The 27,999-nt window shown below is 39.0% G+C and overlaps 1 protein-coding gene and 1 long non-coding RNA gene across 2 annotated transcripts in view; one reads left to right on the top strand and one right to left on the bottom strand.

Annotated features, from left to right (window-relative positions):
- The window catches only part of KCNN2 (potassium calcium-activated channel subfamily N member 2), a 104,225-nt gene that overhangs the window by 50,028 nt on the left and 26,198 nt on the right, over positions 1-27,999 (top strand). Inside the window, exon 4 of the mRNA XM_020780028.3 lies at positions 20,836-20,977. Coding sequence (XP_020635687.3) covers positions 20,836-20,977 — 142 coding nt within the window. The remainder of the gene's footprint in view (positions 1-20,835; positions 20,978-27,999) is intronic.
- LOC140704912 (uncharacterized) lies at positions 2-27,877 on the bottom strand. The gene is made up of 3 exons (XR_013542137.1): positions 10,456-27,877; positions 886-959; positions 2-135 (listed from the first exon to the last, which is right to left on the bottom strand). It is a non-coding gene; the product is annotated as an uncharacterized LOC140704912 (long non-coding RNA).

Genomic DNA, 27,999 nt, shown 5'->3' with positions numbered 1-27,999 from the left:
AGACTTGCGATTTTAAAGCATTCTCATTCTATTAGCAACAGTTTATGATCACAACATACAATTTGTTCTGTATCTTGAAGAGTACATTAGAAAGCAGAATATGTCGTCATTCCAACAAAGAAAATCGTCTTGCCTCTATGAAGAAAAGAGGATTATGTTCTGAGTAAGTGAAAAGATAAAACAAGCAGTAGTTTAGGCTGGATGAAAAATGGTGGAGACAGGGGGGACCCCTGGATCTCTTGTCATAAAGGCAGGAGGTCAGTCGGCTTGAAGTCTTTCCTGTCCAGGACAGGGAAGGCAATTTTATCTGATAATGCCCGAGGGAAAAGGGAGGCAAATCCTTCTCTTTCAGCAGGAAGCCATATTTTTTTTCTAGGCTCTTCAGAAGCCAATGATTTCCAAATCACACTCATGCCCCCCCACCAGACAAGAGCCAGCTAACACCATAAGGCAAAGTGAAGAATCCTTTCAGGTGGTGGCAGATACAGGAAGATATCGGGGCACATCTGTTTCTTCTGAGCTGCCTGGCCATTCACCTTTTTGGAGGGCAGAACTTTATATATCACATAGTGTGTTGCCACCATTTAGTCAGACAGCTGCCATCTAGCATGCTTGGCATGCTACACAGGGTTGAAGGAAAATTAAGTCCACTTGGGGTTCTATGGAATGGGTTAAAGTGCCATTTTGTTCTTTGCTGTAAGCAGCAGATCTCTTGGGCTTTCCCCCATAATGACAAATATTTAACTAGAATTTGGACAGTTACTTTTAAAATTAGTTACTGTAGTAGTTCCTATGCATCAAAAGTAGTCAGTTATAATATTGCTATACTTTTAAAAAGAAACTTTTATTAGAATTTTCTGAAGAAGAAAAAATTGAAATCGTTACCTTTTAGTTCCTTTTACTACCAGTCACTGGCCTGTTATCCAAGAAGTATTGTCCTGTTATCCACTCCATTGTCACTTTAGTATCCATAAGAAAATATGAGACATCAGTGCAAGGCACAGCATGAACCAACACTGAACAACATATTTATCTTCTACACATATGTAATGATAAAAGGAACTTCCAAAATGTACAGCTACATCAGAATAGGAGTGATCTTATCCATTATTAAGTTACAAACCTAATGTAACTTTGCTGTACCTTTGTTATTGGAAAAAGGTACTCATTACAAGTAACACAATATTATTAACTAGTTGTTTCCAGTCTCTGCCCTGAACAGTATTTGCCTAAAGGAAATGCAGTTTTCCTCACTAAGTCCCTCTTTGGAGCACTCTAGCGTGCTTCCTGCCTCTCGAACCCACAACAACCTGAGACTATGAAAGGCAGCTAAAAAGTGTTGGAGAACGCTGGGGCAAGAGAAGCTGCTGAAAAATTGATCAGACGCTGGAGAACACTGAGGGAACAGTAGAGTGAGAGACACTATTGAAAAATTGATCTGTTCCCTGGAGATTATGACAAATTTGGCCTTGGATTAACCGTGGCCAGACTTAAGGAAACTAGCCAAACCACAGACACTGTAGAATTCAATACTGTACAGACAAGGAGGACAGGACTGAGGAAAATCTGGAAATCTTTGTTCCCTTTACTATAGAAGGAGAATTTTTACATCCACCCTGCCCACCCAGCTGGGTTAAGATGAATAGTTACTCCCACCTGGATGAAGTGATTCTTGAAGGAGAGGTGGTCTTATGGTTTTAGCCACACCAATGTTCACTGTGTAAGCATCTCCATTAACCCCTATAATAACCTCTGTCATTTTTGCCTACCTTTGAACAAGAGTAGGAAACACGCACCTCTGAAAATACTGAACAGTTGACATATTCTCTTATGTGGAATTTTTTCACTTCAAGGATCAGTAATCAGAGCAACAGCAAAGCAACACGTGCTGCCTATGTACCACCCCATAGTACCTAAAGCATTCTCTTGGCAGTTAACAATTTAATTATGCAGGCTACACATTGCCCCCCCTCCCAAGTAAGCTGGGTACTCAGTTTACTGACCTCAGAAGGATGAAAGCCTGAGTGATCCTCGAGCCAGTTATCTGGAATTGAACCCAGGTCACGAGTAGAGTTTTGGCTGCAGTTTAACATGCTCCTACACAGTAGATCTCATAGCCACTTTTGTCCTGCTGTCATTTTCACGGGAAACTCGGGTTTTATTATTGTTATCATTCAGACACATATATTATTCTGCTTTTCAATTCTTTCATATTATATTTCTCTGAGCAGGTGTCACCTCTACTACATAGTGAAAAAACCAAGTAAGTGACCATCCATTCCATTTGTGAAATGCTCCATTTGGCCCCAAATTTCAAGATCCACATTCTCCTTTAGCTTCATGTCATTATGGAAATCAAGAAATAATAACATATTTTCTTTCAACATAGGACTTTTTCCATCAAGATACTGCATGCATTTTCCCCGTATCAGTTTGTTCCACTTACTTTAAAGGGGTGGAGTTTCCAGAACTGGATATGAGTTCTTACAATCTAATTCAGTAGATGAACATAAATCTACTGTATTTTTAGGCTATCTCTTTTCTTTTTCCCTTTCACTCCCAAGTACACAAGGATGGGCAAGTTGCCTGATCATAAAGTTACCTGTCTGTGGTGGTGATTTCCACTTTCCAACTGCCTGCAACGCCTATGCAACAGTGGTTTTTCATTTCCCCCCATTGTACTAGTACCGTAGCGCTTATTCTTCATTCTGGTTGAGCAGAGGGGCGCTAATTGTACTAATCTGATACTATTGGTTAGCAGTAAGGCCTGTATACCTTTGAACTAATAAGAATGAAGGGGAAGCTCTACCTAATGTTTGCTCTGGTTCCATTTTGTTCATGGCCGAGAAAACCCATCTTCACTTAAAATGTGCACTGTCACTTTGCTTAGTGTCTGCCCCTGCAAGTAGACCAAAAACTGATATGCCTTCTGGCTTGATCATTTGGTATAAGAAATAGCATCGCACTCTGCAAGCAGACTGCTGGCAAGGTGTCCTGTTGTCTTGGTTAATGTTCCTGGCAAAACTGTGGACAAAGTTTTTTCCAGAGTATTAACGTAGTTGAGATTTCACATTTCAAGCCTTATGGGTCAGTCACAGAGGTTTTTTTTCCCCTTTACTTAAGAGAAAAAGGCATCAGCTTCCCCCATATTCAGTAGGCACCAACCAGTGTGTCATTTTGCCTCTGAGAGAAAGTTTCTTTGAGTGGCTGCAGCCAGCTGTCTGGTCCTTTTCTGTCTAATTAACATCTGGGAGCCTGACTTTGCTTCAGATAATTTATTCTGCAAGTGTTTTAAAAAGGTACAATAATGTATCCCTAGAAGTTCTTACACTTAATCTAATTTTCCTGGTATCAGTCATGGGCAGTTTGATGGGTTCACTTTCAGTGAGGAAAAGAAGCTCTTCATCCTTCTAGATGTTTTGCCACATAAAGGCAAAAGAATCTCTGTTTCAGCTTTCAGCAGACAGTACTGTAGAAGGAAGAGCAATATCGCTTATATTACAAGTAAACCTACCCTGCTTTGTTGTCCTATAGCCATGTCCCAGTGGGCTAGTGGTTGCCTTTCTAGAGTGTTGTGTTTTACTACTGAACTGACTTAGGGCATATATTCTTCTTGGGAAAAGGGACAAACCCCTCCCTGCTCTTAAAACTGTGAGAAGACTCCCAATGCCAATGCAAAGGGCCTTCTAGGTTATTGATCCTCTATTAATTAAGTTTATTGATTTCCTTCACTTCAAAGAAAAGAAGAATGCAGTATAAGCTCAAAATGTGAGTCTGTCCTTGGTAAAGGCCTTGGCCTTCATTGGTCCCCAGTCATTTGTAATTAGGCCAACCGCCTTCCACCGCAAATATATGGACTTGAAGCGATCCACTAATGGTTGGTAGCTTCAAGATATCATTTTAACATATCTCTTAATACCACATTTAGCTTAACTCCAGGGGCACTGTGAGAAATATAAACCCATGGTTTATATCTACTGTCTCCTGGGAAGGGGGCTGAGGCATTAGTGTCAACCGGCCCTGCTTGGGTTGTTGGGTATGTGACAATTGCCCCACATCACTCCTGTCACTCATAGTCAGGATCTCATTTGCATGAGCTTATGAGAGGATTGGCGGGGCAGAGTCAGTGGATAAAAAGGTTTAGAAGAGAAAGATAGGAAGGATATAGAATTGGCAGATAGATAGTGAGAGAGATAGTGAGAGAGAAAAGGAAGAGATACTAATAGAGATAAGCTGGTCAAGATAAATAGAGCAGGGGGTGATTGGTTATGTGGCAAGATACAGTATATGTATTTTAATGATTTGATTGTGTACAATGAATATCTGAAGAACATCTGTGATTATGATTACATTTGATATACTTCAATAAAGAAGTTCTGTTGGCAGTTACCAGACAAGTGTTTGACTGAAGTCTTTTATATTGTGGATAAAGGAAATCCACTGGTGGCAGTGAGGGAAAGAGAAGACTGAACCCTTCGTCAGAACACAACACATAGGTGCATCAAAGGAGTGAACGTCACAATGGGTGTCAGCTGGTGGGATGACATAGCGTGAGCTCTTTGTTTGGTGAAACAAGCAGGGACCATGTGGTAAACGTCACAGGGCACAGGTGCTGCTGAGACCAGGTTTTGCTCTCCTTTCTTGACCTTTTCACAGAGACTGATTAAGACAGAAGCTTCCCATGCAGTGAAAGGATTGGGAAAGACTCTCTCAGGCTCTCGCCAGAGTATTTTGAATTGGCACCCTAACACAACATAGACAAAGAGGGGTATATAAACCTTCCATATACAATGCCTCTAATTCTCTTTAAATTGTAGTTCTGAACATTGTGAGCCGGGGTTCTTATTAACAGTGAAAACAAGTGCATTAAGTGCTGCCTTCACATGAGCAGCATATTGTTTGAGCAGCATACTCTTTGATTCAGTCTGGCACATCTTCAGAATATTTGCTCGTAATTAGCGTTCATTTTCAGGATTGTCTAGCAAATACTGTAGTCAGCCACAGGGATGAAACTGGTTTTAACAGTTTCAACTCTTAAGAAAGTAAACAAAATTATTTTCTGTTTTGAAAAGAACAGCACACAGAAGTTGGTAAGACTAAATTATGGCTGATGGAAAGCCTTCCTGAGTAGAAGCGAATGCTTCTGTTTTTTTCCAAAGTGATTTTAAAGTCTTTGTTCAGTCAATGACTGTCTGGCAAAAAGTGTGGAGAGAAGTGAAGAATTTTATAGAAGCTAGAGACATCTTCCTGCAAGACCTGGCAGTACTTATAAAAGTTACTTTTTTGAACTAAACCAACATGCTAGTTGAGGATTCTGGGAAGAGTCCTCAAACAGTGGCAGAAATCCTATTCTGTAATTTATGTTGTGTAAGGCTGCTGATATCATCAGATGCACAGATTTGTAGGAAATAAAATATTTCCACTCCACTCCCCCCCCTTTAAGGTCTCAAGGATCTCATGAGAGCCCTTTGGTCACGGGGAAGTCTTTAATTTCCGAAAATCACAGCTGCTGGTAAAATTGTCCTGGTGGAAATTAAAGACTTCCCCTATCCCTCAGCCCCCAATGGCTTCCCCCAAACAAAAGGCACACCATGGAACCCCCAGCAGCTTTGGAAGGAAACTGGAACTGTTTTATTTCTAAAAAAATCAGCACAGCTGATTATGTCATCAGCTTTACACAGCATAACTTATGGCAACAGGATTTCAGCCAGTAATTTCTCCAGGCTCTGAGAAATAGGTGCTGTACAGGGTGTTTTTGGTGGAGTATATAAAGAGAAATTTTTGAAATAATGCAGCTCTTATGAAAATCCATGATCCATCAAAATCCATTGGGATCTGTGCTGCAACTAATTTTTTTTCTGCATTTGTTCTGATCAGTTAGGACCATATTTGATACTTTGAAAATGAACTCTGTTTTGTATTCTTCATGTTATTAATTTCAAAATAAGCCTATTTTAATTTAGCATATATTTCATAGACTACTACCCACTTCATCAGAGACATCAGATTTTATGTGCTGTGATCCATGGATGCTTATAACCCTTGTTACCCTTTATAATATTTAAAGATTCTTCATTATAGCTTTTTTGGTAACAAAAGAATATGCAGCCCCACTAGGAGGGGGCTGCATATTATTATCACCCCATAGATGAGAAACTGAACTCCCGCTGTGTCAGAGCACAGGTCAGTCTGTCTCTGTGTATGTATGCATACACATGTGTGCGTGCATGTGTACACGTCTTTACTCCAAAATTTTTATACATCCTTATGTTAAAAGAAACGTTTTTAAATGGGCTGCCTAATTTTTTTTAATTGATCATAATTTATATTAATTTGCATAATGGATTAATCAGATGAACCTTGCAACCTTATCCAAAACCCTGTTTGGAAAATGAGCTTTTTGATTATTTTCTGCTAAACACTGAATGTCTGCTTCCTTGGATGTCTATTGACTCATCATTGTGAGAAGTCTAAGTTCAGTTTCTTCAAATAAAACATATGATTATAGGGTTCTGAAGATATGGAAGGCAGAGGAGATAAACTGTTTTAAAAATCCACATGCCCCCCCCCAAAAAAAACTATTAAGTAGCAACCCAACAGAGTTCAGTACTTAAACCCATTGATTTCAGTAGGCTTAAGTGTACTTAATGTTGTGCTGGATTGTTGCCATACCATAGAGCACAAATAAGACTGCAACTGGATTTGAAGCAAACTTTGCAAAATACAAAGGCTTCCAACATCACTGCAACAAACAAGCAAGCAAACAGTATCCTTTGTTAACTCTGACAGATGTTATATCAATCTGTTTCTTAGCCACCAGTTTCTGCAGTAGAAACATTCACATTGGCAAGGTTTCAAATCCAAACCTAGTGTGGCATACTGGGGACCAAATAGGCTTGCCTGAACTGATTTCTGCTTGCTGCCCCCTTATCCTCACCACAGTGCTCACAGCTAGTCTGATACCTTGCCAGATAATCTTGCAAAGAATCTTGGGCTGCTTCACCTCTGCCTCTGCATGCTTACTCAGCAACTTTCCTAGCAGCAGTGGCAGCAGTACTGTGATGCTTCCAGCCCATATCAGTGCCATTGCTGCCACTCTGGAGAGGGAGAGAAGACACTTCCAGGGGCCAACAGTGGCAGTGGGGTATGTGTGGGTGGATGAGACAAAGGCAACAGTAAGGCTTGAAAATCCAGAGCTCTAGATTTATTACTAGGTTAGCTGTATGTGATTACTAGGTTTGCCAGGTCTTAGGGCAACAGTTAAAGCCTCTCAGAGAACTACTGTGCTTCTCTGGACCTCTTGGTAAGGAGATGTGTCTCAAGACAAATCATGCTAGAGGAGGATTTTTGTGTGGCTTTATTGCCTAGACAGCCCTCTCAATCCATTCTCAACTGACATTAAGGTCCACTGACTGTGAATGAAGGTATTTGTATATGTGATTGTGACAGCCTCCTCTCACGTCACAAAGGAGCTGCCACGTCACTCTCACACCCTCACTTTATTCACGCTGCCACCAACCATTCCCTCATAAAACTCTTCAGACAAAAGTATGATTTTTAAAATAAAAACTTATGTTTATTGTTAATAACAAAAGGAATGGTAAATCACTATAATAATTAAAATAAAAGGCAATCAGTATAATAAAGTAACCACACACATACCCTCTCTCAGACCTTCACTCTATATATATAGCACAGTACTACACATGTACAAGCCCTAACTCCCTAAGTTCCTAACCAGACCCTATCAAGTCCCTATCTGACTCACACCTCATTCACTCCCCCTTAAATACCCTAGCTCCACCCTCTTATGTCCCACCTCCCGTCACGCTATTGGTAGATGACAAACAACCATAGCAATGACAGGCAGATGACATCACCGTTACTGTAACAGTGATGTGTTCTAAAACATCAGCACATGAGGAGGGAGGGGAGAGACAGTGGGTGGTTGTATCCATGTAGGCTTATCATGCCTTTTTGATTTGACATTGCAACTTGTGGCCATTTATATGATCAACTAGGACAGGGGTGTCCAAACTTTCACCTTCTCTGGGCCACATTAGAAGATGAAAATTTGGTTTGGGCCACACATAAATTTGGTTTGGGCCACATGGGGGGGCAGCCCTAGCCGTCCTCCGCAGCACCGCTCCAAGCACACTTACCAGCAGCTGCAATCTCAGACCGTAGAGGCTGCCAGCTTCGACTCCGGCGGCTTTATGGGGCTGGGAGGTGGTCCACCTATTGACGGGGATGGTGCAATGCAGTCACACAGCCCCCCTCTCTCCTCCCCTCCCGCTCTGTCCTTCCCTCCCTCCCTCCCCCCTAACCGTTGTGACATGCCTCGGCCGCAAGCGCTGGCAGTGTATCTTGAAACTTTGGAATTTCTTTAAAAATAAAAAATTGCACTGGGCCGCATTACGAGCCGACCTGGGCCGCATGTGGCTCACGGGCCGCAGGTTGGACAAGCCTGAACTAGGAGTTCCAGCCACTTGATCCTATCTTGCCTCTGTGACATCACAAGGCACTATCCTATGACATCACCATGACTTTATCTAATTGGAGCTTTTCTTCCTGAATCTCAGGAAATCAGATGCTGCTCATCTGATGACCCTAGTGATTATTCCTCAGAACCTCCTCTGTCTTTGTCCATTTCAGTGGTTCTGTGATCCAAAATGTCCAAATAGGAACATCTTAGCACAGAAACAGCAGCGTCACAGTGAGAAGGTTATAAAACAGTATGATACCAGTGACACATTTTTTGTAGCTGTTCTGTCTGTATAAGCAATTTGCAAATGAAAGTCACTGTTGACTTTCTTATCACTAAGCAAAAGCTAGCTAATTTATAATTCATAAACACTGTAGAAGCTTATTGAAGGATAGACACCCTTTACTTCTTGAGACAGCTGTATTTCTAATCGCAAAGCTGTCATGTCTATTTCTATGCTTAATTGAAGAGGAGGGGCACACTTTTTTGAGTTTTGGGTTCTTTTCACTGAGTCAGTGTTTCTCCTGATTAGAGATGGGGGTATTCATATTCATATACAAATATCCCCCCCAGGTGGAGATAACGAGGGTTATCTCATGATTCTGCCGCTGATGCGAGCTCGCAATGGATTAGCCACTCTGCGACCTGCCAGAGAGGCTCGTCATCCCGCCTTCTGCCAGGACTGGCTAATCTATCATGAGCGACAGAGCGATGGGAAGGCTCCATTGAGCTCGTGTCAGCGGTAGAATCATGAGTGGACCATCCGGCCCCATGGGTCTGGACCCTCGTTATCTCCACCTGTGGGAGGTTATTCATATTCGTATACAAATACCCCCATCTCTACTCCTGATGTCAAAGAATGCAGAGCCTCTTTAATAGGCTGTTTTTACTATGGCCATAATACTGTGTAAAAAGATCTTTAGCCTCTTTGGAATATGTGCATGTACAAAGGGAAGGAGAAAGAGCAGAGAGAGAGATGGGCTCTGTATATATGTCTCTTCATAGCATACAATTATTGGACAGAATGAGTCTGATCTTCATAAAGAAATTGCATATGATGGTTTAGGCTGTATAGAGTAAAGATTAAATTTTGGCTACTGAGAGTAAAAATTGCAGTATGATAATTAAATGGACTATTTACAGTACCAATTCTACTTGTCCTCCAGATTTTGTGAGTCTTCCAAGTCATTTTCTGGGGGTTCCCTACAAGTAAGGATGGGTGTCATTCCTTTCACTTTTTTAAAAAATAAGAATTCACACAAACTTGCACATTTCTTCTTAAATTCCTCAGAAAGAATTTGAGATTTTTTTAAAAAATATCAAGTAGGAGGCTTTGAGTGTTTACCTTTTCAGTGCTTGGCCTTCATTGAATTCAGTGTGAATTCAATTATGTATATGGTTCCAAATAGGTTTGCTATTACTGCTTTCATAACTGATCTTCTTTAAAAGCTGCATAGCAAGTAGTTACAACATGGTCTTCTCCTTCCCTTTGCTAGAAATAGGCAATATCTATTGAGTTGGTTGCATCAGTGCAGATGTATGAAAACTCAGATGACAAAGCAGTATGGGCAGCCTATCTGCTGCCTCCCATCACCTCTGAGCAGGGCACCTGCTGCTGTGGAGAGCTACTTTTGCTGTGCATAGTAGCACTTTGGAGGCAGTTGTTTCCTGAATGAATGGAAAGGATAAAAGAAAATGGTGGCTGCATCAGTGGCAGAGCATTCTGCTACCAGAAAGAGAAAAGAAAGAGGTGTTCACCCATGCCAGGGAAAGTTAGTGTTTGCCTTGGCATCCCAAACTTGAATAGAAGTACTGTAGTTGTTGTTATCCGTGGTTGATGACATCACATACACCTTCCTTAGAAGTTAAGGATGGCTCAGTTCTACTATCTAGAGTGAACGAGTCTTCCTCGTGGCTTGGGAAGAATGATTAGTAGTAGCAGTTTTAGCACAGGTGATTCTGATACTCACTCCTTCCATAGGCTCCTGCCAAACTTCTGCCACCCTCTTCCACGGCGATTTGCAGGTACAGAGAGATGAGCAGTGTTTCCTCTCCACCTCCTCAAGCATATAGAGGGTGCCTCTGCTGCTGTGGCAGAATGCTGGGGGTGACCATTTGCTCCCTGTCTGGAGTAATGGAAGAACCTGGGCATGACAAAGTAGGCTTCACTTACAATATGATTATAGGACTGGCAAAGAAAAGGAGTGACAGGATGTTCCAGTTCTTTGCTATTTTGGCTATTTTGAAAAATATTCATCCCAAAGATCCTATTGTTTATAGGAGATTAAAGGATTCTACTGTTTTCTTCCTGAATCACTCTCTGTCTTTTGCAAAACTGAACTTGTACATAGCATCTCATTCATGTTTATTTTTAACTTGTACTTACAAAGGGGCAGAGCTCTTTTTGAGAATGTTTTTCTTCAGTTTACTGGCATAGCACAAACTTGTTTTCATTTCATGGAAATTTGTCTTAGTCTTCCTCAGCATTTCTTCAGTTCTGAATTAAAGGTTTCGGATCATCTTGTCTCTTCCTCTCTTCGTTGTCCAAGCCTAATGGCTCCAGTTGGTCAAGGGGGAAGAAACAAATGGAAAGAGGGGAGGTGGAGAGGAGAAGCTCTAATGATGAAAGGGGCCAGCTAGCTGAGACCGACCCTTTTTATACCCTCCAGATTGAGCTCTGCCTTCCAGCTGACCTGATTGGTCAGCTTTCAGAAGCATGAAAAGCTCCTCATTCCATGCAGAGCATGCTGGGCCAACAGTCCCCAGTGGCAGCCACCACACCAGTCCAGCCCTCTATGGCACCAACAGTGATGAAAATGGTCCCCATTAAGTTGAGGACCACCACTAACTAGTGGATTGTGTTAAATTTAGCACACCCTGCTTATGGAATGAATGGGGATTTCCTCTCAGGAACAGGCTTTGGGAAATCTCTTCCTTAAAATTTGTTCTGTGACTATCGTTGAAAAATGAGCCAAATGCCAAGATCTGGGATGTAAATAAGTTTTCTGTAGAATGCGACAAACAACATACCGAGCATCTCTGAAAGAGATGACAGATATGTACCACTGTTGACATAATGGATTTGGAATCATCTCATCAATTTATTTATTTATTTTATTTATATCCCACCTATCTGGTCGGTTAAGACCACTCTAGGCAGCTAACAGCATAAAATACAGTAGAACAGTAAATAAATCTAAAACAATTTTACAAAGAAATAGACATAATAGAATAAATAGAAGGGAGAAAGAGGGTATCAGGGATTGACTGGAGGAAAGGCCTGCCGAAACATCCATGTTTTAAGTTGATTTTTAAAGATACCCAGCGAGGGAGCCACACGGATCTCAGGAGGTAGGTTGTTCCACAGGCGAGGAGCCACCGCCGAGAAGGCCCGATTTCTTGTCTTTTCCTTCCGGGCCTCCCTCGGCGTTAGGCTCCTCAGCCTCACCTCCTGGCTCGCACGAGTGACATGGGTAGATCTTGGTGGGAGTAGGCGTTCTGCCAGGTATCGAGGCTCTAAACTGTTAAAGTTAAATTAAAATGGATCAGACATGATTTCTCATTGTATTTCTGAATATTAAAGAAGAAAACACCATGACAAATATGTATCATTTTAGCAATCCAAAATGAACGACTGGTTTTTGGGTTCTTTTTCATTCCACAGAGGGTATCTGGCATTATTTTTCAGCTTTCTGACGAAGAGAAGCCAGTGAGATTGAGCATCACTTTCTTATAGCCATCACAGCATAGCTGATCTTAGCAGTATCTCAAGGCTTTTTTAAATTATTTTTTGCTAAACTTCAAGACTTTTCTTTTTAGGCAGGCTTTTAACAACTGAACTGAACAACTGCAACATGCTGTACATTTTTACCGCTTCTTATATGTGGCTTTTCTAAATTAGTTGCTTTTAATATTTTTACTTTAATTTTTTAATGTTATAATTTTTTATATTACCTAATAAGTGGTTTTTAATCTTCTAACTTATTGTTTTAATTATGTGTTTAGTTTTACTTCTTTTTAATCATTCGTAAGCCACCTTGGTTCCCTGTACTGGGAGAAAGATAAGAAATAATAAAATGCTTTCTATGTAGGGCTGCCCTTGGAAAACCATACGGAAACATCAGTAGATCCAAAATGTGACAGATTACTAGGACTAGTAAATTTTGTCATATATCCCCAATCTTACTGTGTGTTCATTGGCTCCCTGTTAGTTTCCATGCTCAATTCAAAGTGCTGGTTATAACCTATGCAGCTCTTAATGGTTTCAGACCTCAATACTATTCAGAACATCTTTCTCAGAAATCATACATCCCACTTGCTTTTGTCAATCCATGTTGTTATAAATAGCTACACTAAGGAGTATAAAGAATTATGCATTTTTTATTGTGGCCCCTAACTGGAGGAACAAAATGCTGCAAGAGATACACTAGGCTCCTTCCCTCCTTACTTTCAGAAAGATGGTAAGGACTGAATTATTTAAGGTTGCCTTTAATAACTGAATCTCCAGGATGATGTCAATAACAACTTTTAAAATTAATTCTAGATTTTTAGAGATTTGTTTATTTTTATGATTTTATTATGGGTATGGAGGGTTGAAAGTTTTGTATAAACTACTCTGTGTAGTGCTTGTGCTAATGGGGCAGTATATCAATTGAATGAATGAATTAATGAAATAATTAGTGAATCCACTAAAATGATGTATCCTTTCCTAGATATGATATGAATGCTGTTACTCCATGACATTTTTTTGTTTCAGTATTTCTGATGTTAGTCTTTTAAGGTGCCAAAACATTTTTTGTTTTGCTTTTTTGTTTTTGCTTGTGTTTTGTTTTGTTTTTTGCCTGATATGCTTGCGCAGACCATCATAGCTAACTCTTCTAAAATTCTTGGGATCCATTCCCAACTCAGAATGGTTCCAAGCAATACTCTTATCTTTTGTTTAGTAGTGGTGGCTCAGAAGGCCTGACTTTACTCCCAGTAGCAAGCTCCCTCACGCAAGCACCTGGATGTTAAGACAAATTGATACATATGTTTCTGTCCCTGCAATAGAATATTTATTTATGTTACTGTTAATGAGATGCCTCATGATTCATTGAATTAAACTAATCATAACCTGTGAAGATATCATCATCACTGTTAAACTGAAATTGAAATGATATAGATAAGTTGAAATAAAGACATGTAGTAAATTGGAAATTAGTTGCAGTTTCTTCATACAAATATGAACAAAATTGATAACATTTTAAAATAATAGTGCTTATTGTCATGATTCAATTTAATTAAACATGCAATATAATTACAGTAGATGTGCTTTGTGAATTAAATACATATTCTTCCTGGGAAAATTCAGATTAATTCACAATTGTGTGCATGTACATATGCAATAAAAATAGATGTTTTTTTAAAAAAAAATGAATCACACAGGTTATCAAACACGTAACAGCAGCTGCAGTATATGAGTTAGGCAAGAGAATAGAATGTTTCAGCACCCAGACAAAATAATATAGATTTTACCACTCAAATGAACAGCCAGAATACTATATATTCTTCATGTTAGTGTAAGTGCAATGGTATAAATCTCAGCAGTGAATTGCTGCTAAGTTAACTTGCTGTTTCTGTCCCTTCACGTATACCAACTCAAATGACTGGTACATGGTAAGAAATACAAGGAGCAACTTCAACCCTAATTTGGGTTGAATGGACTGTCAGGGGAAAACGCATTGCAGCTGCAGATCTTCCTAATGTGAACTGAACAGTAGCGTGCAAAACTATTTTTTTTGTGTTTGTGACTAATGATTTCATACATTTCCCATGTGTATCATCCAATGTGGCATGAAGAAAGCAACCAGCTGTGCCCCAAATTAGCTCTAAATGCTCTTCAAATGACATCCTACATAATTTGTATATTTAGCTTTACCAGCTTATGAAAAATTGTTGCCTGTATAATTTCTATATTGTATACATCTCTTTTAATACCTTTATAATGTTTTCAGTTGTTTTGCACATCATGCTGTTCATTCTCAAATAATTGAGGCTCACTGCATATGGCCTTTGAGGTGACAAATCTTTGCTGGTGCATCCTCATCACCTGGCATTCAGGGCCATATGAGATGGAGATGTTCTACATGGATCCAGATAACTAATCAGTAAAATTGCACAATCTCTTTGCTTCTCTCAACACACATTTGAAAGGGAGGTGAACTCATGGATATCAATCATTATATATAGTTTTTCCTCTTCCAGTAAGCAGATTAACAGATTGATAACTGGACATGAGTTCCTTCTTAGTTCTAGAAGCCAGTCTTTTTAACAATTCAAACTATGGTAAAAACATTCAGAAAGAGCAAAGAAAAACAAGACGTACAGGAAGATGCACTATACGTACTGGTAATTGAAATCTGTACATGCAGAATTGTTGTCTGTATACCACAAATATATGTTGATAAAGTTGTAAGGTTCTTAATCCAGAGAACAATAAGAAGTGCCCAGTTATCTTTCCAGTGTTATAAAGGATTTGAAGAATCCATTTTTGCTCACTGGTGGTTAGCCAACGGTTAAACTCCGGGAAACAAATGAGTACAGTGGGGTCTTGACTTGAGAACTTAATCCGTATTGGAAGGCGGTTCTCAAGTCAAAAAGTTCTCAGGTCAAATCTGCATTTCCCATAGGAATGCATTGAAAACCATTTGATCCGTATCTGCTCTTTTCCGTCCATAGAAACTAATGGGAAGCTGCTATTCCGCCTTCGACCACTAGAGGGGGATATTTTGTTTCTTTTTTTTTCTTAGGTCAAGAAAGGTTCAGGGAAGGCAGGGAAAATACAGTCCAGGCAGTCTGAAGACTGTCTCCCAATCCACTCTCTAAACGCTGGGAGGAGTGAGGAAGCAGACAGGCACCCTTTTCACTGGCCAACAGTTAACTGAAAGTTCACATTTTGCACTTTCCCTGCCTCCCACGTGGTTTTTTTTCAGTTCTCAACTCAAATCTAAGTACTTAAGTCAAGTCAATATTTTCCTATGAGAGTGGTTCTTAAGTAAAAATGTTCTTAACTCAAGCCGTTCTTAAGTCAAGACCCCACTGTAATTTAATAGCACATAAACATCAGTATAAATAAGAGAATGATCCAGCATGAAATAAATATGAATCTCAGACCTATCAATAGCAACATATATTGTGACCAGAGCTTATGTTTAAAAGGTGCATCAGGGCAAGCAGTCAGATGACTGACTCAGAGATTGTGATGTCCAGCATACACAAATGATAGTCTTGAGGTGAAAATATCATGGCTTGAGCTACAAGGATAGAGTAAACATGGAAGTTATGGCCACCTTCCAGTGGTTAGGCAAAACAGCACAATTCAGTTCCTTGTTCCATTCATTCTAGAGACTCTGCATATTGTGTTTATTAAATGACAATGATGTTTGTAAAAAAAATATAGCAGGAGTTTCTTTTCCTGTATTGATTCAATAAGCATTTCTAAGAGTGAGGGAGACACTGAGGCATTGAAAAGCCTTATTTAGATACCAGCAAATGCTGCAATTGTAGATACTGTATTGCCATTTAGATAAGGCTGGAATAACATACTGTATCTGGTCACAAGCCTAGGAAATAAGAGATGCTTGTCATCACAACCAGTCATTCAGTCCAAGGTAAGAATCATTGTATCAGAAAGCTTCTTCCCAATTTTCAGAATTGAATTGTCCTATACTGTAATCACAATTCAGCATGTGAAAACAGGTCAAATTAAAATTGTCATGACATTATGCACCAGAACTCTCTGTAACTGCAGACATTGCTTGGGGGGATAGAATGCATTTTAACATATATCGACCTTAATGTCAGCCATTGAGACCTAGGTAATCTGACAAGAAGTATCCCAAAGGGCCCAAAATAGATAGTTCAGCTGAGAAAAACCAGTCCCTATTATTGGTGCAAGTTAGCAAGTAAGCCTGATGGGACGGAGAAAGCCAAATCCTCTTTCACTAAATGCATTCTCTTCAAAGGAATTGGGGGTGGTAGGAAGCTCCACATGAAATACTGAAACAGAGTCTTATGTTTGTGGAAGTGTTTCCTATAAAAGTGGATTACATAAAGAATATCTTTAATCCAAATTATCATATTAATTTTGATTATGTTAAACTTGCTGTAAGGGACAAATTTAAAGGTGCCCATCTCTTGAAAAATCAAAGATATCTCAGGAATAATTTCCTTAACACTATTAATAATATTTAAGCACAGGAACCCACCCATCCCCCTTTATGGTCTCTTCAAGAGCAGTTTTATCCATGGTTTTCGGTATCATTTAGATTAAACAAGGAGTCAAATTAGTTGTGCTTTTAACAATGTGCTTGGCTCCCGCCCGCCGAAGAAAACCTTCAGTGTATATGGATTGGGGTGAGAGAGAAAGAAAAAAACCACAACCCACCATCTTCTACCTATTATCTAAACTGGTGATAAGAAGACAGAAGCATTATTTTGCTGGATTACTAATAGCTAGCTACTCCACTCAGTGTCAAATTAACACATTTCAGATTTAGTGGGTTGTACAGTTTTGTCTATTATTAGCCTAACTGTATAACGTTTAACAGGAGTATGCTTTGCTCAGATCAGTATTATTTTGCAGGATTTTTTAAAAAATCTGAATATATTTCTTCACCACTCTTTCTGCCTGTTAATCTATGCAGATTAATTTTGGTTGCACTTTTTAGGAAAATGAAGTAGTTGATGGTGAGCTTTAAGCATGCAATTATGATATTAATTTTTTTACAGAACAGGATAAATGTAGACTAACTACAGTACTTCACAAAAAGCAGCAGAGATGTAAGATGAAAAGTTTAATTCCTTTTAACTTTGCTTGTTGGCATTAAAATGAAAGTGAAGGAGCTGTCAGGACATAACTGATAAGTAGCAATTGTGTTGAGATAACAGACAGGTATTGTAACCACGGCAGAGGGATGTATCACTCGCCACAGGCACTGTTGTGAGCAAAAATAATGTTGGGAGTTACGGTATGCATTTGAGCCATATTAGGGGAAGGAGCACTTCAACTACAGTTTTCTTCTATGACCCTAGTATTAAAAAGTCACCTGGACTATTGCCATGGAAGATATAAATTTCTAGAACTTTTATAAGCAACTCAGTCCTTGCAGAATTCAGTGGGACAATCTCAACTTTGAGATGAGAAGGAGCAGAGTCTTTTTGCATTTGAGTTCCAAGTTAAGAGTTTAAAACTTACTAAACTACATGGTTGGCACAAAAAGTTGCTCACTAATCTAATTATGTGTTTGGACATTGCTGATGCCTCCGCTGCCTTTTCCCTGCAGCTTGCACTGAACGTAAGGCCTTTCTGCAAAAGGAAGGCATTGGGAAAGAGGGAAGGGCAACCTTGCTTTCATTTTAGTGTCACTATATAAACCAAAACAATATACAATTCACAAGAAAATACAAGAATCTGCATACAATTATCGGATGCTTTCCACACGTCTCCAACATTTGTGATATACTGTAGTTCTCTTATGAGAAAATATGTACAAAAGTGTATATATTTGTGAATTTTGCATCAGCAGTGCATAGGGTAGGCAAGTCATGTGTGAAAAGACAAATATATCAAGGCAAATGCTCATAAAACAAGTTTACAAATCTTTCTTTGGAAACGTGTCATGTGCACTTCTTGGACTTTAAAAAAACATTCAAAGTGATGGAAATACAGACAACCTTGTATTTGAAATAAAAATGCAAACCTTATAGAAAGTGAAATAGATTGATTTATCCATTCCTAAGAAGGAGTCCTTTCATTTTTAGAAAAGCAAGTTATTTCAAGATACTGTATGTAAGTTTCCCTGGATGTCTGTGCAGTTTTGGATGTGCAGCCCTGACATGATTCTCAGTGTAGTGTAGTGGATAGAGTGGACCAGAACTTTGGAGAACAGAGTTCGAATTCCCACTTGACCATGGCAACTCACTGGGGAAGTGGAACTGGTAAAACCACTCCTTAAATATCTCACCTAACCTTGAAAGCCCTATTAGGATCACTGTAAGTCAGTTGTGATTTGACAGCTCAGAACATGGACACAGCGTATAGAGATATTTTAATTGTGAACACTGAGCAGGTTTTAAAAGTACACCTTCAAAGTTAAAAATTAAGGAGGGCTAGAGATAAAAAAAACACACAGCTATTTAACCAAATAATAATAATTAATATATTGAGAAAAATTAAATCATAGATTTAAAGAATTAAATTAAAGCTTATGTTCAACAGTATGAACTAACAACCAGCTTTTCTAAGGTTAACATTCTTTCACTTATGTAGTTCTTATTCCTAAGGAAAATACATTCAAAGTGAGGTGTGCTGTAATAGTCTTAGATGCACTGGAAGTCAGGCAGTTCTGGAAGCAGGAGGAAAACAGAGAGAAACAAGGAAGTGCATGGTGGAAAAGGAAATGATTGTGCAAATATGTGAAAGAATAATGTTAGGGAATCCGATCGCTGAGAATCACAGTGGGAATGGAGGAATTGTTTGAGGGAAGGGAAGCAGATTCCTCAGATACAGAAAATGACAAGGGAAGGAGAGTCTGGTCATTTTAGTAAATGTTTGCTTGAAAGATAGCTACTGAATCTAAAAATCTTCTAGAACTATACGATGGGTCAGCCTTCACGACCAAGTAAAGGCAGGCAAGGTAATTCTCATGAACATTGGAATATTTTGTCGCATCTGTGTAAAAATGAAGTCCATCTTCCAACAAAGACTTTTAGTATATTTTTGGTAAATATTAGGAAAAAAATAAAGTTAGTAGGACAAGAGAAAAATCTCACATGAGATAGATTGACTCAATAAAGGAATTATGGCCCTTGGTTTGCAAGTCTTGAGCAGGACTATTAAGGACATGGCCCTTTGGAAATCATTACTTCATAGGGTTGCCATAAATCAGGCACAATTTAACAGCACATTACACCCAAGCAGTATTTGTCAGATACATTGTTAGCTGTAAATCCTGTATCATGGAGAGAGAGAGAGAGAGAGAGAGAGAGAGAGAGGCATAGTTCTGTCTTTGATTGTAGCTCTTTATTGCCAGATATTCATTTGCACAGCAGATTTCATAGGAAGACAAACCTTGCCTCTCTTGTTCATTGTACAACCGTTGCTACCTTGGTGTGTACATTGGTATACTGCTGAAGCTGTGAAGCTTATATAATCTTTGTATCTTGCATTTTGTCCTTGAAGTATTTTCTTTTTAAATTACATTAGCAGAAACAGTAGTGTGGTTTCAGAATTATGTATTGTATACCTAATGACTCTACCAGAGGAGAATGGGATCACTAATCTACTGCATTAAACTGTTAAATCAGAGCTGTCTGAAATAATTCATAGTGAATCATCTCTGACATTGCCCTGATTTGTGGCTGAAAACTAAGAAAACATTTGATCAAGGGCACGAAGTAGATTGTTACTCAATAGGGATACACACAGCTTCAGTGGAAAAGTCATCTGAAGGACATATACTGTATTTAAGATACTTCTTGTATCTTGCAGGCAAAGCCTAAAAACTGTTTGAAACCTTTATGCTATTAAAATACAGCTCATTATCTCCTTAAGTTTTTTTTAACTCACTGTTTTCAATATTGCTGCTACCTATGCTTTGTATAGTAATACCGATAACAGGTGTATGCAAATACTCTTTGTTAAATCTCATAATCTAGCTGTATTTTGTATTGTACAGGGTTTTAATAACAGTATGAATTATATTTAATACTTGATTTAAACTAGATTGCTATGTTTCTTAACTGTGTGTGAGAGAGATGATTTATTCTGCATTTATTTTGTTGCAATGTCTGTAGTGAGCTTTTCTGAATGTTCAGAAGCAGGGCATTAGCAGCTGAATAATAGCAACAGAAAAAACACACAGGTATAGTTGAAATTAATTGACGTGGAAGAGATTCTCATTCAAACTGTTAAATTTTCATATGTATATAAACAAAAATCCAGTTCCCTCCTGGGCTATTAACATGGTTGAAGTGGGCAGTAATCTGTATACTGACAACCAGATATATGTAGATCCTCATGACAATACAGTGGGCTAAATCCAGTGTTAAGCCAGAACTAATTTAACTCCCATTGATTTAAATGGGTCCATCCTAGGTAGGACTAATATTGAATTTTGCCTATAGTATATACAATCCAGTGCACTATTTTTTATTATTGGTGGAAGACCATAGAACCAACCATTTAAGAATTTGTTTCAAGTAATAAAAATGTTCACAACAAAGAAGCAGGCTAAGATTCTTCTGAAAGATAAAAGCATTACTGGAGAATTTGTGATACATATGTTACGATATATCTTTTCTTTATTCAGGTATCATGATCAACAGGATGTTACTAGCAACTTCCTTGGTGCAATGTGGTTGATTTCAATAACATTTCTTTCCATCGGATATGGTGATATGGTACCTAATACATACTGTGGGAAAGGGGTCTGCTTGCTTACTGGAATAATGGTGAGTAGACAAAGTTTTAGTTTTCACTTTTCTTGTGAATTTAGTTAAATCAGATCCAGAATATCTATAGTTGCTTTAAAAAAGATTGTATTAGCCATATAAAGCATTCATATTATTTGTGTAAAACTGAGAACCAATTATGCAAGATACTGGATAAACTATATAAAGTATAAGGAAAGCTTGGCAGTACTAGTTTGAGAATTCTCAGAGCAACAGGCAAAAAAGCAAGTCTTCCAAGCCCTGAGTGAGGTTGAAATTTAATAGCTGTTTAAAAGGGTACAGTATTTAGTTGGACTAGCTCCTAGATACATATCTGTATCTTTACACTGTGAAATTACCAGAAGATAATGGTAGGGCTTTGCTTTCTGTTTTCTAGCAAATGTAGAAAAAATATAGACTGAGTTGAAGAGAGGTTGTCATTCTTATGGTCGGACATCTCAGCTGTCACTCATATGCAACCAACACACTTATGTCTCTGTTTTTTGTGTGGCTGGAGGTATGCATGACTAATCCACTAAAATGTTAGACCTATAGTTATTACATTAGTTCTGTTCTAGACTTAACTGAATTCATGTTTGTGAAATTACTACACTGAACACATTTGTATTTAGGTATATATTATCACAATATATGACAATGAAAAAGAAAAAAAGATTGAAAATTTAACAAGTAAGATTAAGATAAAATTATATTAGTCTCGGTCCGCCTTCCATAGTGTTGTGCCTTCTGGCTATTTTCAACCACAAATACCACAAGATGCCTAGCCAGCACAGTCAATAGTCTGGGATTACTGAGTCCACAGTCCCAAGCCTCTAGAGAGTGCTGAGTCAGAGAAGATAGATCTCTTTAGTAGTCTGCTTATGTGAACATGTAATGAATTCATTTTCAGTGGGCTTTTTTCAGTCCACGCTTCCCAAACAGCCACGGTTTGGATTTCTTACTCCTCACATTGGTGGACAGACCACTGGGAAAAAATGTGCACATTCAAAATGTGGCCTTTAAAAATGCACACAAATTATAGTTTAAATGTAGTTTACACATTGAAGGAATGTGTTCAAACATTATGTATAATTTAAAACATGAACACAAATGCCCATTCAATTTGGAGAGGGGTAGGGGAAGAAGCAAAGAAAGAGAAAGTATCTTGTCCCATAAAGCGAACAGGCACGGATCAGACACAGAGTTGGGATAAGGAGGATTTCCACAGATGTGGATATTACAGGTCTGTCTAAAAAGTACCTCTACACTACCTAGATTTTTTCAGCTTTTTCTCTCCCATCCAGCCCTTCACAGACAACATCCAACATCTTAGGTCTTCCACTTCCCTCCTAGGATCTTATAATTCCTTAGCCTACATCTCAAGACACATTTTCAGCCAGCCATCATTCTTATGAGGATCATTATTAAATTCTCAGATTATTAGGTTCTTTCATCTTTTCCAAGTGCGAAGTAAATTTTGCTGTTGTTACTTTTGTTAAAGAAATAAGTAACTATTTGGCTGATAAATCTGTTTATGTATACCTAAAATGGTAACCAGAAATCAAATCCCTGGAATGACAGCAGTTTATCCCTGCCTATTTCACAGTCACACTCCTTTTCCTCTGCTTGTGAGTTTCCCTCAGGAATCTGTTTTCTTTCTGGTGGAAAAATAGTGCTTGGCATGGTACATTAATCCCATGATATACATTTTAAATATCAACTAAACAATGTTTTTAATGAAGAGTCTAGTAGCATCTTAAAGATTAACACATTTTATTTGTGGACTGCAAACTAGTTATTCAGATGTATTTGAAGAAGAGAGCTGCAGTCCATGAAAGTCTGTGTGAAATAAAAAATGATAGCATCTAAGATGACAGTAGCTTCTTTGTTGTTTTTGCTGCAACAGACTAATGGAATTTACCCTTGGGAAATTTCTCCTAGGTTGAGAATGAGACTTAGATCATCAGAGCTTGAATCCAAATTAATATATATGTACATTAACTACAGTGATTTTGAAATCCAGATAATATGAAATATGTGCAATTTTTTCTGGTAAGAGCTAAATTCCCTTTCAATGTCTGTCAAGTGGACCTACTTTCTTTCTTGTGTTTATCCCAAGAGAAATGGGCATGAAAGAGAGCAGTTGCCTTCTCTTAGCAACAGGCAAGCAGAGCAGGACATTTTGGGGGGAAAGACAGCAGTTCGCCTCTCATTCCACTCCACTCAAAATTACAGATGTCTAAGAGGACGAGGAAATATATAGTTACTTTTCCCAAGAGAGGCTTGAAGAAATGAAGATTATGTCATTGAGCTAATTATTTTTAAACCTGACTGATTTCTCCTTTTTGTACCCCAGTGGGATTCCCCCCCCCATAATCAGCGATGGCAGACATCGACAATGATATCTGCCTAGTTTCTCCTCCTTTTACTGAGTTATTGTCAGTTTTCAAATGATATTTTGCAGGAAATAAGAACAGAAGGTGAATGCAGCTGGGTTGGTGGAAGCATAACTCTCCACACAGAAATCTCCATAGCAGCCCCTCCATCTATCTGAAAATGGTACAGAGGGGGGTGAGGAATACCGAGGAATGGGACAGGCCATGACATGAGGAGAAGGGGATGTTGCTTACAAATGAGTAGAGGTGCCTTCTGTGAGTGGAGCTCCACTCTGGAAAGGCAGTTTCTCTTGACTTTTGTAGCTCCTTAATTTTCTCTCAGAAACAATCAATTCCAATTAGCAAGGCCCTCCAGCCCACTGTGCAGTATTTCATGGAGCTGTAGAGCAGCTGTGTGGAGGAGGAGATAGAGACATCTGATTTCCATGATTAAATCTGGGCCCAACTAACCTTAAAAAAAGAAGAAATAACCGGGGGGGGGGGGAGGGGAAAGACATATTATCCTTTGGGGGAGAGGGGTAACAAAACTGAGATGATGTTGATATCATTTCCTTCTTGGGCCTCTGTAAAGTTCTTGAAAACCCAGCCTTCTAATTTCAATCAGAACAATCAGATTAAAGGAAAGAGCAATAGAATATAAAATAAAACAGAAGAAGGAAGCGATCTAGGATGTTACGTGGCCAGACAAGGGGTCAGAGAGAGCATTTCTCAACTCTGGTTCTCTGAATGTGTGGAGCTATAACACCATGGATTCCTGATCGTTGATCATGGGGGTTAGGGCTTCTCGGAGTTGAGATCAAAAACATCTGGAAGACCAAAGGGGAAGAAGCACTGAAGTAGAGTATTACATGACAACAGTTTGTACACCCATGCCGCCCACTCCAGCCCACACCTACTGCTATGATCTGGTTCTTTCTTCTTCTCTCTTCTCTCTTTCTTCTTCTGTCTTATGCAAATGAAGCAGTCAGGTCCTTTCAAAAAGATATGTGTGAACTTGAGAATATTATTGCAATTAAAGTACTCCATAAAGGTATCCCTTACGCTATTTGTGTCTCTGTGTTTTGTGTGTGTGTGTGTGTGTGTGTGTGTGCGCGCGTGCGCATGTGTGCGCATACAGAATTATTTTGTTTCTCACCTAACCTAGAGTTGAGCCACAATTCTTAATCCAAGTCCTTAGTTTCATCCAGTGGCACCCTTTCACATACTTAAGGCACACAAGGACCATTTTACATTGTGTACAATGGGACTGTACAAAAAAGTGAAATTAATGCATATATATTCTATTTTACAATCTCTTGTACAAACAGCAGCAAGAGGAGTGTCATTGAGCCTCAATATTACAGCACTAAGTAAGTCTTATAAGCATTGGGCAAGTGCTTCATGCTTCTTTGGGTACAACGCTCATGAACAATGTGGTGTATGGAAAAACTGATATCCTAAGTCAAACCTCCCTCTTTAAACAAAGTTTGTACTCTGTTTTAAAAGTATATTTCTTGAAAGACTCCAAATTTTGGTCTTTGCCAAGACTTCTCAGGATGCTTCCACTGTTCCCTGTGAGCTTAATGACATTTTAACAAAGGCTTTCTTTTTCCAAAGGTTAATTAGTCATTGAAGTGCCAGCAATAGCATATAATCATTTGTTGAAAGTGGCTGAACTTCTGGGGAGTTTATCATATAGATTTTGTACAGCAGGGAAGAGCAGTGAAGTTCAAAAGGAATGTGGGTATTTTGAAGCTCGGCGATATGTTTATAAAGGCTTGTCATTTTTTCTTTCTTTCAAAGTAAGGCTACATTTATCATGCATCACAATTGAGGGGAAAGGGATATGCACCAGTCATGGCTCTGATGCAGTGCCAGCATATATATTTATCATGAGAAAGTAACCTTGAAAAGGAAAACAGGATATGTGGTGGGCAGGCTAGGGCTAATACAGTTAGAGGGGTTACAGACTGAGATAACAAGGGGAAAAGACAGAAAGAAGTGAAATTGCATTTACTTGTGACATATTTCTGAAAACAGCCACAGACCTTTTCCTTCTATCTCCTTTTCCCAGACTAGTTTGCAATATTTCTTCTGGCAATCTTAATTCTGACTAGGGATCCATCCAGTCATGACTTTCCCATAATGTATTCTGCATATAAGTTAAATAAGCAGGGAGACAATATACAGCCTTGTTGTACTCCTTTCCCAATTTTGAACCAATCAGTTGTTCCATATCCAGTTCTAACTGATTGATTGATTGATTGATTGATCGATCGATCGATCGATCGATCGATTGATTGATTGATTGATTGATTGATTGATTGATTGATTGATTGATTGATTGATATCCCACCCATCTGGTCTGGTCGACCACTCTGGGCGGCTTCCAATAAGATGTATATGAAAACATAAGAATTTTACGAACAGTCCATAACATATACAATAATATGACGCATCCTGTCCCATATATTGATTTCTCAGGAGGTAGATAAGGTAGTCAGGCACTCCCATTTCCTTAAGAACTTGTCATACTTCGCTGTGGTCCACACAGTCAAAGGCTTTTGCGTAGTCAATGAAGCAGAAGTAGATGTGAAATGAGTGCAATTGTATGGTAGTTGGAGCATTCTTTGGCACTGCTCTTCTTTGGGATTGGGATGTAGATTGATCTTTTCCAATCCTCTGGCCACTGCTGAGTTTTTCAAATTTGCTGGCATATTCAATATAGCACCTTAACAGCATCATATTTTAAGATTTTAAATAGTTCAACTGGAATACCATCACCTCCACTGGCCTTGTTGTTAGCCATACTTTCCAAGGCCCACTTGACTTCACTCTCCAGGATGTCTGGCTGAAGGGCAGCAATCACACTACCTGGGTTGTCTGGGACATCCAGATCTTTCTGGTATAATTCTTCTGTGTATTCTTGCCACCTTTTCTTGATGTCTTCTGCTTCTGTTAGGTCCCTACCATTTTTGTCCTTTATCATGTCCATCTTTGCACAAAATGTTTCTTTAACATCTCCAATTTTTTGAACAGATCTCCGGTTTTTCCCTTTCTATTATTTTCCTCTGTATCTTTGCACTGTTCATTTAAGAAGGCCCTCTTGCCTCTCTTTGCTATTCTTTGGAAGTCTGCATTCAATTTTCTGTAAATTTCCCTATCTCCCTTGCATTTTGTTTCCCTTCTCTGCTATTTGTAGGGCCTTGTTGTACACCCACTTTGCTTTCCTGCATTTCCTTTTCTTTGGGATAGTTTTTGTCGCTGCCTCCTGTACAATGTTATGAGACTCCATTCAAAGTTCTTCAGGCACTCTGTCCACCAAATCTAATTCCTTAAATCTGTTCTTCACTTCCACAGTGTGTTCATAAGGGATTTGGTTTAGATTATAGATAGATTATACCTGACTAGCCCAGTGGTTTTTTCTACTTTCTTCAGATTAAGCTTGAGTTTTGCTATAGGAAGCTGATGATCAGAGCCACAATCAGCTCCAGGTCTTGTTTTTGCTAACTGTATAGAGCTGCTTCATCTTTGGCTGCAGAGAACATAATCAGTCTGATTTCGGTATTGTCTATCTGGTGATGTCCATGTGTAGAGTTGCCTCTTGTGTTACTGGAAAAGAGTGTTTGTGATTACCAGCTTGTTGTCTTGACAAAACTCTATTAGCCTTTGCCCTGCTTTGTTTTGAACTCCAAGGCCAAATGTATTCGCAAAGGCTTTCACGGCCGGGATCTAATGGTTGTTGTGGGTTTTTCGGGCTTCTTGGCCGTGTTCTGAAGGTGGTTTTTCCTAAGGTTTCGCCAGTCTCTGTGGCCGGCATCTTCAGAGGACAGCAAACTGTGCTCTTGTGTAGTTTGGCTAGGGCGTGGAGTATTTATGTCTGTGAGATGGGATGATTAGTGTGTATTGTTGTGGGTGTATTGTTTTCTGTGGATGAGTGATTAGTGATTAGTGTGTTTTGTTGAGTGTGTATTGTTGTGATAAGGAGATTGTCTGTCACTGTGGTTGATGGTGGTGATCCCCTTGACCTTGTGGTTGGGTAGAGTTTGTGACCTTTTGCATGCTGTATTTTTGAGAGCTGGGAGCCAAGTTTTGTTGAGTTTCAAACTTTCCTCTTTTTTATTGAAGTTTTTCTGGTGCTTGTTGATTTCATTGGCTTCCCTGTGCAGTCTGACGTAATGATTGCTGTTGTTGTCCAGTATTTCCATATTTTGAAATAGAATTTCATGTCCAGTTTGTTTTAGGGCATGTTCAGCTACTGCAGATTTTTCTGGTTGTTTTAGTCTGCCGTGTCTCTCATGTTCTTTGATTCTGGTTTAAACTATCTGTTGCTGTTACTACATTTGCTCTTTATATACTTGTACTTTGTCTCTTAACAGACACATAGTAATTAAATATTATGAACTGGCTCAATTTGATTCATTGGTATTGAGCTATAATTGTTAAAGCCAGTTTTAAATATTGATTATCACTGCACAAAACAGTTTTTCTTTGGAGAGCTAAAAAAAACAGGTTTGGTTTAAAGAAAGTGACAGTCCTCCAGAAAGGGACAATTTGCCATGTATCGCCAGGGAATTGACATATAATTCTCAAGGCATTTTCAAAGTATTTCTGCATTGCAAAAGCACGGAGCAGTTGTGTTTGTCCAATCGCCGCCTAGAGTGGTCG

This window comes from Pogona vitticeps, chromosome 2 (assembly GCF_051106095.1).
Source record: "Pogona vitticeps strain Pit_001003342236 chromosome 2, PviZW2.1, whole genome shotgun sequence".
NCBI classification, from domain to species: domain Eukaryota; kingdom Metazoa; phylum Chordata; class Lepidosauria; order Squamata; family Agamidae; genus Pogona; species Pogona vitticeps.
Note: the sequence above shows the minus strand (reverse complement) of the source record. Positions and strands in the feature narration are given on the sequence as shown.